The sequence below is a fragment of the Botryllus schlosseri genome, chromosome 16, assembly GCF_051294905.1.
Source record: "Botryllus schlosseri isolate E-star chromosome 16, Bs_hap1, whole genome shotgun sequence".
Taxonomy (NCBI): Eukaryota; Metazoa; Chordata; class Ascidiacea; order Stolidobranchia; family Styelidae; genus Botryllus; species Botryllus schlosseri.
This window is the reverse complement of record NC_137251.1, coordinates 10,082,032-10,093,723: the sequence shown is the minus strand read 5'-3', so window position 1 is coordinate 10,093,723 and position 11,692 is coordinate 10,082,032. Positions and strand designations below refer to the sequence as shown.

Genomic DNA, 11,692 nt, shown 5'->3' with positions numbered 1-11,692 from the left:
ACGTTGCGGTATCCTTTACTGGCAGCTACTGACTTCAATGCGGGATCGTGTGCAGGAAATCGCGACTTCAGTTGTGGGGCAAGGGGATTTGTACTCATATTTTCTTGATGGATCTCCATGGAATTCGGCAGGAATATAATTATAGGTTTTGACATCTTTTGTGATAGTCAAATATGTTATAAATAGAACATTCCATAATATCAATCTTTGATACGTCCGTTTCATGTGAATGACAAGTCAAGCGCTTTAGTCGCTCAATTTCGATTTATGTGTGGGAAATGTAAGTCGAATGTCGATGTCCTACTTTACTCTCCTCCTCCAGGCGTTGCTTTGCGTGCGCTACTGTAGACCCGTATTTATTGAAAACAGCCTTCTGCGATACGAGCAATGAGCATGAGAACCTATATTGCTGTCTGATTCGCATTCAGAAGAAGTCAAAGTAGCCATCGATGATAATGATAACTAAACTACAAGTATAGACAAACTGCCATTTATTTATTTATACTCAAGTATTTTTGAGACCTGTAATTGTAAAACTACTTGAAGTAGAAATTGAAAGTCAACGGTCTGAAAAGTACTCCAGTTGTTAAAGTAGTCAAGTAGATTAGACTGAACAGATGATTGCTTGCCTTCTGTTGCGACTATTGTTATTGTGTGCTTAGTGTCTTGTCTTCCCTTATTGTGCATGTGCACTTATTGTGCGTGTGCAGAGTGGCCATAGTATGTACGCGACTGTCCTTGTGCAGTTGGTCGCACTAATCCTGGAGGTCATGACGTTGCCTATCATGTTATGTATCCATCTGCATTTTACTTTGAAAGTTAATGTGTAAGACTAAGCTTCAATGAAATGATAAAATCGAATAATGAATGAATGACGAGATTTGGCAAGGGCACTTCTTCGATTTGAGCACCACATTGAGAAATGGTCTCCATGATCACCCATTAACAGTGCTCCACTCTGGCCAGAGTGGAATTGGCGGCAATGTCACACACAATTTTCCCTTTAATTTATTCTATGCAAGAAACCAACCTTTCTGGCACGCTCAAGTTATTACTGTAAACAACCACTGTTACGATCTGGTACGATACTAAATTTGTTTTCTCTTCTGTTTCAATGTCCCCCATGCATATAGCGTACCGTTAGTTCGTAACGATTTCATAGGCAACCTACCGCGCAGCATGCAAACAGATGATCATGAAGAGATAGAGCCGACTGCTTTGGGGCAACCTGAAAAAAGCCCCGCAATCACACTTGAATCAGATGACTCCGAACCTGAGTATCCCAATATTGAAAGTGAGTTGTCAATTAAAATTAAAATAAAATTTAGATAATTTTGTTAGTTCTTTGTTGGTGCATCTATATAGTGCATGGATTCTTAACCAGCGGTCCCGTGGACACCTTGGGGTAAGGTGCGAAACTTCGAACCAAGGGGTATGAGAGTATCGTGGAATTAGGCCTATATTCTATCAAGAGCCCCAAATTATTTTGCAAACTAACAAAAAAATGGACTATTTCCTGACTAGATTTATTCGAATAGAATATTTTCTTTGCGCTACGCGTGATTAGTATTTTCAACATATGTTGAAGTGAAAGTAGTCGTAGTAAATAGGCTCTTGAGTCGGTCTTGCAAATACACAAAATCTACTTGAGTAACTTTACCGGTAGAAGTTCTTAGTTACTGATGAATTTTGATTACAGATGATCTGCAGGTCAGCTTTGTACCCCTCTTTTTTCGGGGACTGTAAGCTACACTAATTGCCTGTGGTGATGGGATAGACACCTGTTATTTATGCGTTCAGACACTGCCAGTGCTGCCTTCCAAAGCCGATTGACAGCTGATAAATTGTCCGAATTGGAGGAAAAACACTTTCCTGATGTTGCAAGCTCAGAAGATGCCGACAAAGCCTCTGAATTTCTGTACATTCGGAACAGAATAGTGAGTAAGGCTATGTTATGTATATTATTGCTGCATGCAATTCCAAGACATACAGAAGGTACGACAACATTTTACCTAATATTTTTCAGCGATTTTCAAGTTGACTTTCATTTTTTCTTTTGATTGATTGATTGATTGCTGTGGAATCAAAGTAGCATACGTCCATTTTACACATTTGGAGAAAATTAACTTTATTGTAAGTATTCATTTTCTTTCTGCCATATCTTTGTCATGATTAATTTTCAAACAATGTGACAAACATAGACATGGCCAATATATGGTCTGAAAAATTTTCGAAAAACTTGATTTTCCATCAAAAACATCGGCTCTATTTTCTCCGTGTATTTCATTAGTGTTGCGTCTCTGGTTTTATAGTACAGCCAATTTGTATTGCGCTAATTGCATTCGTGCTTAACACTCTCGTTTTGTGAATTCTCTTATTGTAACACTATTACATCTTTAAATTTCGAACTGCAATCTCCGTGTTTATTGACGGTCGCTCCCGATGATTGTCAGTTGAAAAGCTCAAAGGGGATCAATTGCCAATATGCATGTGTTGTTTGTTGCAATTTGTAAATTGGATCTCAAAATTTGTAATTTTAATGGACATAAGCTACTTTGATTCGACTGTGATGGTCTATCTATCCATTCTTTATTGAATTTTAAGCTATTTCGCATAGGATCACAGATTCAACTCAATGATAAATGGATGGATTGGCATCTTAGGCTCGTAGGCCAGATAAAGACTCAACTATAACTCAAACATGGTTGTACAAAATTATTTTCTGATTCATAATTTATGTACTTCATGCAGCCACGGGAATTGCTTGTACTTCTACTTCTCTCTTCAGTTGAGTTTCAAGGCTGCTCCATGATCCATATGTCATGTTTTGGTGATGAAACCCACCCATCACTTACTGATTCTTATGTCTTTATCTCATTTCATGTTCAATATCTTATCATTACAGCTTCAACTGTGGTTACAATCTCCCAGGGTGGAACTCACCTTGGAAGACATATTTCCAAGACTGGAAAACCCATATGATGGTGCTGACAAGCTGCTTGTTTCCAAAGTCTATGCCTACTTACGACGATACGGCTACATAAACTTTGGCATGTTCAAAAACGTCAATGCTAACCCAGGTAGATTGTGTTTACGTACTGCAGACTGACATGATTTTATTTCTTTCAACTAATTTTCCAATAGACTTTTGTGCAACAATTTCTTGTGACCCAGCAGTGAGGCTTTTGGCGTGATGAGTTTGTGGGAAGCTGGATTGGATGAGATTTGGGGTATATGATCCTATAAGTGTATATTCCTTTAGTATGGCTGTGCATTTCAATGAATTATATGGATTTATGTGTTCTATTAAGTAACTTCTGCCATATTCTATAGTTGGTGCTACTAACGTTGATTCTGTAACTGGTCATGGTAACTCTGCAGCACAATTTTTATATTTGTATTTAGAGTCGAAGAAATTGAAAGTGGTTGTTATAGGAGCGGGAATGGCTGGCTTGGCAGCGGCAAGGCAGTTGCAATCGTTTGGAGCTACTGTGGTTGTGATAGAGGCTAGGGTATGCATGATATTTTCATTATGAAATAACCCTATTACCGAGTAAGCTACCCAACCAATACACAGGGTTGTAACCAAGTCACAAGTCAATAAGACTTTTATAGGTTTGACTCGAGTCAAGTCGAGTCATTTTCAATCCACCACCGAGTCCAAGTCAAGGAGCCACGGATCAAGTCCGAGTCATAGTGTTAAGAGACAAGTTCATGTCTGGTCCAACTCACTTTGTGGAATCGAAGGCCTTGGATTCATAATACTCAATAACTCAATTTTCCCACCTTAAAACATATCTTTTCAAAAGACAGTTTCTGGGTCAATGATTCAATTATATCGGACCTGATATACGAGACTTGAATAGTCAAATAGAAATTGTAGAGTCGTTTGACTTGGCCAGATTAATGCGCAATGACTTGAGTACAAATCGAGTCAATACACAAATTGACTCAAGTCTGATTCGAGTCTAGTCATGACTTGAGTCTTTTCAACCTTGCCGATTCACAATGGTCATGGTGTGGTTTTTGTGGTACAGGATCGAGTTGGAGGAAGGATGGCCACATTCAGGAAAGGACCATATATTGCTGATCTTGGCGCAATGGTCGTGACTGGACTGGGGGGAAACCCGATTACAGTGATAAGCCGTCAAATTAAAATGGAACTGCACAAAATTAAACAGGACTGTCCACTATTCGAAACTGGTGGTCACCGGGTATGTGTTTTATAGCTTATCGATCTCATATCATTGTGGATATCAAGTATCTATAAATTTGTATGGCACCACACCTGCCGTAATAGCATTGAATCCATTCGTTTGGAAACATTGTTTACATTTCTATCCTACATGATGGGTGGTGCAATTGGCTGGGTTCTAAGTAAGACATAGATTTTATTAGAAGCTTCCATTCTCTGTCAGTCTCTGTAGGAACAGCAAATTTCTATATCCTTTCTTTAATCTGCAATATGAGCTGCTCACGACAAATAATAAACTATCATGCCCTTTCTGCAGTAAACCCTTGCTCCTTATGGGCAGGGTTCAAATAAGTAATGAGTAGTAGGCCTATTTGTTGTTTTTGATATCAGAGTATTCTCAAGTGAAAATATTTTTTTTATTTCTTAGTTGCGAAAGTATTGCTGCTATACCCATGCACCATGCCCTGATCCAGCTAGATAGAAACCTTGCAGTGATGTCAGCACTCAACCCCCTGACTTACCTCTTTAGTTTCTTCCAGGTTCAATAGTGGTGTCTTGCAAACTGAACTATTGTTTAAGTGAATAAATATGATCAATATTGGAACATCTAAAAATTGCCTCACACAGGTGCCAAAAGAAAGAGACATTTTGGTGGAGAAGGAATTCAACAAGCTGCTGGAGGCCACAGCTTTCCTGAGTCATGAGCTTGAAGTTGGTGAGATTGACGGCGAACCGCTCTCTCTCGGAAAATCATTTGAACTCATCATCCAGTATGTGTTGGTTTGTTGATTGAATTTTTTGGGATCATTCCCATGTAATTCTCAACTCTTATTGTGCTGCATGAAATCTCATCGTAATACACCGCCATGACAAAGTAGTCAACTAGCTTCATGGAAGTAACGATGCTCTCGAAAAATCTCGGATTCAGATTTGAAATTTCGCCTCAGCCTCAATTGTGCTGTGTTTCATTCAGATTACAGCAGAAAAGGGTGAAGGAGGATCAAATCAAGCATCTGACGGCCGTGCAAGACTGTTACTGCAAATTGAAATTAACTGTCAAGAAATTGGTGGACATTGAAGCAAAGATGAAACAATACTCGGAAGATATCAAGAGAGCGATTCAGAGTGAGTAACGTCTATTCCTTTCAGTGTGGATTTGTGCATGAAATGTTGGGAGAAAGGGAGATTGGAGTTTGACGAGTAGGAATTTTTACTCCTTATATTGTAAGGACTATTTTAGTATTGGTAAAATAGAATAGTCAGCGTTCTTCACAGAATGTGTATTCAACGTTCCACAGTACAAACCATTTGCTCTAGGCCAGTGGTTCTCAAACCTTTTATGACAGTGACACGCCCCCCTTTATGACAGTGAAAAATTTCGCGCCCTCCTTATCGTCATATCACAAAATCCAACCGGAATGCTAGTAGCCACAACGGACATTTTGATGGCATGTAAGGTTATGACTTTTGATGAGAGAATTCTAAAATGTAAAATTCGGACTGTACACGGAGCAACAAAACCAAATGGGAGGTAAATCGCATGGAGCGCGAAAAATGTTTTCAGTTGACCGCTGCATCGCCCCCCCCCCCTTTCAGATGCTTTCACGCCCCCCAGTTTGAGAATTACTGGTCTATGCTTACATTGATAGTTTTAGCGTTCTATGTACAACATCGTTTCTGGTTATGTGGTCATATGTGCGGTTGTCAGGTTACCTAATTAAAGGCTGCACACCAAATTTGTTTTAATTCTAACCAGTAGTCGCATCGCTACGATAGAAGAAACTACCGTAATATATTTATTATATAAAAATAGAAATATAAATTTAAATTTTCAAAATTCTCTATTTACCCGATGGAATTGTTGGGTTGTCTGTAGAATCGATTCTCACCAAATTTGGCTCGATTCCAACCAGTGGAAGCGTAGTTATTGTAGTTGAAAAATTTGGATTTGAATAATATAGTATTTACGGTGGCAAATTCTTTAATTTTTTATTATAGTTGTGCCCACCGTTAATACTATGATTTGAAATCTCAAATTTCGAACATCAATACTGTAACTTCGTTTCTACTGGTTCGTATTGAGTTTAATTCGTTGTGCATCGTTTTTTCAGACAATCTTACAATTTTATGAGGTAGGCTTAGCCAGTAAAATTTGAAAAAAATTATAGCTATTTATATTAAATAAATCCAAAATACAATGCTGCAAGAGGTTGGAACTGAGCCAAAATTTGTGTGCAACGTGTTTTTAGGTAACCTAACAATTTTATCAAGTAGCCAGTGCAATTTGAAAGAAAAGTTCATTTCTGAACACCCCTAATATGCGGTAGCTACTCTAAATGAACTCACATGAGGCAAAGTTCTTTTCATTTCTGGTGATTACCGTCAACTTTTACAGGTGCTGGGGGCCAAGAAAGTACCGATGTCACAATTGAATTTGAAATTCGTAGTAAGAAGAGGGATTTAAAACTGTTGATGTCGGTATGGTGTCGGTAAAATTGGTTCCACTTTGTAACCGAGTCATTGAATTAATCTAACTAATATGTCACCTGTCACAGCGATGCTGGAACTAGATATGGAGTGAATTCACGCGTTCGAATTAACTGATTGCATACCCAAGATCATGTTCGAACGAGTCCAAGGGACTATTATGTTCATTGTTCAAGCTCACGACAACATACTATAGGCTATGTTGTGCTCATGTAATGATTATCACTTAGGAAAAATGTGTATCTCCTGTCAAAAGCATGAATTTATCTTTGTTTTACCGAAATCTTTTGTAGGAGTACGCGCAGCTGGATCAGCAGAAGACTTTTCTAGAGACGCGATTGGTGAGCCTCGAAGAAAACCCGCCCACAGACGTTTACCTCTCTTCAAAAGATCGCCAGCTGCTTGACTGGCATCTGGCCAATCTGGAATTTGCCAACGCAGCCGATCTTGATAATCTCAGCCTGAGGCATTGGAATCAGGTGAAATCTTTATCCAAATCCCGAAAATTTGAGCCCCGAGAAAGAGTGCATGCATCCGCTTGGAAGTTACAGATGTTCTAATTTGATATTGTGGAATGCAGTAAGCATGTTTATGACTTTTCATTGACTGAACTGCCTGTGATGAATCTCAATTTCCCTCTTCCAGAATTCTTAATTGACCCGATGTGACTTGGCGGTTTCGATAACAGATTTTATGTAGAAGGACGCTTTCTGTCAATTTTCAATATCTCTTTCAGGATGATGCTTTTGAATTCAATGGGAATCACCTGGTAGTACGAAACGGATACTCTGTTGTGCCTGAAGCATTTGCAGAGGGCCTTAATATTCAACTGGAAAAAGCTGTGCGGGCAATCAAGTATTCCAAAGAAGGTGAGGTTTTTTTGTTTAAGCTGAAGGTTTTAACGGTGTAAAAGTATAACTATAACACGAAAGCTATTGAATTGTAAGTGTAATTGTCAATTTGAATCATTCAATTGCACCTAATTTCGAACTGGACAGATGTAACGCAATAAAATTATGTGCCATGTATGCCTGTACGCTTGTCTACATATTGCAGGCTGCACGGTGCTGACGCAATCCACAAAAGACGAATCTATCAAGGCTGCCTTTGAGTGCGATGCGGTATTATGCACATTGCCGCTCGGTGTTTTGAAACAGGAAATTGCCACGCCTGTGATTTCATTTGCGCCCGAGTTACCAAAATGGAAAACTGACGCGATAGGTAGAATGGGGTACGGTAATTTAAACAAGGTATGGAGATCGTTGGTGAGATGTACATTCCTTATTGATGTATTCGATTTAATTCCTTTCCAGGTTGTGATGTGCTTTGAAAAGCCGTTTTGGCACAAGGATTCTGCCAATGCCAGTCCACCAGAGCAGGACGAACCGAATGTTAAATCAAAGAAACGGAACCTTTTCGGGCACGTAGCCGCTACTACTGCGTCTAGGGGAGAGTTGTTTCTATTTTGGTCGTTATATCGGGCACCTGTGCTACTCGCGTTAATCGCGGGAAAGGCGTCCGATGTCGCAGAGCAAATCGGCGATGACTTCATACTGTCAAGAACTCTTGCCGTGTTGAAAGCGATATACGGTACTGAGAATGTTCCTGAGGTAACTCTGTTGTTAGTAATATATAATTCGGTGCCGTTTGCAAGTAATCTTGATGCTTGCAGCCGAAGCATTTCCACATTACCAGATGGAGATCTGATCCGTGGGCGAAAGGCAGTTACTCCTACGTCAGTACAGCGTCTTCCGGCGATGACTATGACATCATGGCTAAGCCTGTTTATCCGCATGGTGGGGCTGAGGGTGAAGAGCCGGCCAGATTATTTTTCGCTGGTTAGTATCTGGAATTATGGGGGCTAGAACTTGTAAACAGCAATCAGACAGCTAGTCCGTAGCATTGGTGCCGGAAGTTTTAGCACGTGACACAACCTAGCTGCTGCTATTGATACTTCTATGAAGTAGAAATTCATTATTTCTAATTCTGCTCAAGTAGCAACGCTAACTGCTTTGACCACCTCTGCGTGAATGAAGTCACTACTTCTAGTTGTACTTCGCAGAAATTTATTTTCTATTTTTAATTCAGTAGCAAGTAGCAACAGTGACTAGTTGGGTGCTTCCAGAGGTGGTCAAAGTAGTCAAGAAAGCTACTCAAGTAGAAGTAGAAGTAGCGACGAAAAAATCTACTCAAGTACGAGTAGAAGTACTTCTTCCATAAGCAACCTAAATCTACTTGAAGTAGAAGTAGAATTGACTGACTTTAAAAGTACTCAAGTAAGTAAGTAGTTGTGAAAACGATCCGAATTTGTTCACATGGATTGTATAAAGGTACAAATTGAGCTATGCGAAAGGTGACGAGCTTGATTCACATTGACGCTTACCAGCAGGTGTCCAATTTTCGATAGCATAAGCATTCGTCCACATCATGGGATGATAATGATAGGATTGATATGGAAATGCGATACTTATCCTGTTTTGTCGAACAGCACGTTGTAGAAAATAGCATGGTATGGCGCCATCCCCCATATTATAAGGTCCGTAGTTTAGTCGAAGAGCAATACGGAGAAGTTGTATAGGATACGGTGTAAACACTTTGCGCAATTAGTAAACGTTAATAAAAAATGTGGTGGACCGTAAAATGCCATATTCTGTAGCTTTATTTCCGGAAATTGAAGGCATTAATACACTTGCTTTTATACTTCAACATGTATGTTATCCACACAAAACAACTGATATAAATTATAACTCAAAGTATATGATACTGGGAATTGGAAATAAAACATAAATACTAGTTCTAAAAGTGGGACACGTTTTTCACGCCTTTAGTCCAGAAAGTTTCAAAGGTGGTGGTATGCTGAAACAGCTCTAAAACTAACAAAAAATGTCAGAGTCCACTTTTCCAGGTTAGGAAGCGCCATGGACACCCTAGATTCCGATATGACAAGTAAATGCTAGATTGCGAAGATATCAGTTTCAAACGTTATGATGAGCCATATATACTGCGATGAATTATTTAATATAGGCGAAGAGCGACAATGTGGTGTGAACTCAGGGATATCTATATATCTAGTTCTAGATATCCCTGTGTGAACTGAATCACGCCAACCCGCTACCTAAATTATATTCATCGATACTTTCATGAAATGATACTGGCAACGACCATACCACTGCGCGCGAAGCGCGACGAAAATTCTGGGCTTTACTCAACTTTTATGGAAATAAAATGTTGGTACTCTATGAAAACAGCCCCGAAATTCCTCAGGCTATCTTTCTGATTGGAAGATTGAACTACTTCTACTTGACAAACTGAAAATAGCGAAAAGTAAGTAAGTAGATCACAAAACATTATGGAGTAGAAGTAGAAGTAGCAAAAATCAAATCTACTTGAGTAAGTACCAGAAGTAGAGGGAAACTACTTGAGTACTTCAAAAAAGTAGAAGTACTTCGTTACTGACCACCTCTGGGTGCTTCCATGTATTACTAGTAAGGTAGTAACTAGGCATAACAATATTGTGCTAATTGTGATTGAGAGCATTGTAGTTGTGTAAACTGTTGTTGCTCTCAAGTGTCCTGTTCGAAATATACAATTTTAAATTAATAAATGCGTGACATTACTCGAAGGGTTACTCCATTTGTGTGCCTGGTTAACACAGTCTACCATACCCAGTTACCCATCTCAGACATTAGATCTGTGTGTTGAACGCTACAAATATGCCTTATTTTGGTGAAGCGTGGAAGTCGTTTGTTATGCCTTGGATTTGGAATCGCTTGCTCTATTCTCAACATCAACATGCTTTCCCTTAGGTGAACACACAAACAGGAATTATCCGGCAACCGTGCATGGGGCACTGCTTAGTGGATTTCGCGAAGCTGGCAGGATAGCGGAGACGTTTCTGGGCGATTTGAGTGCGACTGGTCAAGCTGAACTTGACAAGATGAATTCCACGACGTGACATGTTGCCGCCCCACCTGAACTCTGTGTTCCTTGTGATGATGAAATATGAAATTTCACGTGTGACGGCAGTGGACCGATGGGCGATGAAACTGAATATGGCTGCTTTTGCCAGGCTATGTTTTGCTCGATCATTCGCAAAATGCGCATGCATTTTCAAAATTGCTTTTTGTAAAAGACTGAACCATTTCAATGAGTGAATTGTTTCTAATATTGTTTTCTCGTGATATGTGTATGAAACTTTTGGTCAGTATTTACGCATGTTGTTGCAGGACTATGTAGAATGTAGATGTCGTCAAAAGACTGCAGTTGAACGGGAAATGTGATTAGAATCGTAGTCAGAAACGAGATGCTTAATTGCTTATGCTATGATATGCTATGCTATGATATTATGCTCCTTGGGTCTTGATGAAATGCCACCGTTTTTATTGTAAAATTACTGTGGGTGCTGTTGAACTGGGATCGAAAAAAATTACGTTGAGCAAACGAATCAGTGCGGATTGGTGCGTGGTGTGACACGGCCCAATTCTGTTAGTGAACCGAAAACTGAAGGCTGCTGGAAAACGTCTCGTGTGATCGCACTCGCACTGTAGCCTACGTTGTTGCGTGGAAAGTCAGGTTGTCGTTCAATAAGCATGCTTCAGTTTCATGGGGTAAGTGAGCGATAAATTTAGGTACACTACATGGAACTAACTGAATAAATATATGCATGCAAGTATCATAAAGTTAGAAGGGTTTACGGTGGCCTCGTTGTTTGTGATGTAAACTCCTGAAATCAGTCAATAATGTCAGGAATACGACTTCGTCAAAGCGTGTTGCAGAAACGATTTATCCGACACCCGTAACTACCTTTCATCATCATCATTGGTTTATTAGCAATTCTATCAGTTCAATACATCACAAAAAATGCGATACAATGAAAAGAAAGGAAGATGTCGAAGCGACTAGGAGTTGTCTGCTCCAATCTGATGATCGTAGTAGATGTTTAACCTTGGATTAAGAAAAACCAAGGAATAAAACTTTCGCGGTAAATTCATCAATGCAGAGGCGCCACAT

At 39.5% G+C, this 11,692-nt stretch overlaps 1 protein-coding gene across 1 annotated transcript; it reads left to right on the top strand.

The window, feature by feature from the left end:
- Nucleotides 1–1,104: 1,104 nt before the first annotated feature.
- Nucleotides 1,105–10,863, top strand: LOC145458582 (lysine-specific histone demethylase 1A-like). Its single transcript, XM_080336994.1, has 14 exons — nucleotides 1,105–1,294; nucleotides 1,801–1,937; nucleotides 2,906–3,080; nucleotides 3,406–3,512; nucleotides 4,038–4,214; nucleotides 4,823–4,965; nucleotides 5,169–5,320; nucleotides 6,591–6,673; nucleotides 6,976–7,161; nucleotides 7,419–7,551; nucleotides 7,739–7,932; nucleotides 7,996–8,292; nucleotides 8,355–8,520; nucleotides 10,489–10,863. Exons 1-14 carry the CDS (start codon nucleotides 1,180–1,182, stop codon nucleotides 10,635–10,637), a joined length of 2,214 nt encoding a protein of 737 aa, XP_080193120.1. The 5' UTR covers nucleotides 1,105–1,179; the 3' UTR covers nucleotides 10,638–10,863.
- Nucleotides 10,864–11,692: the final 829 nt, after the last annotated feature.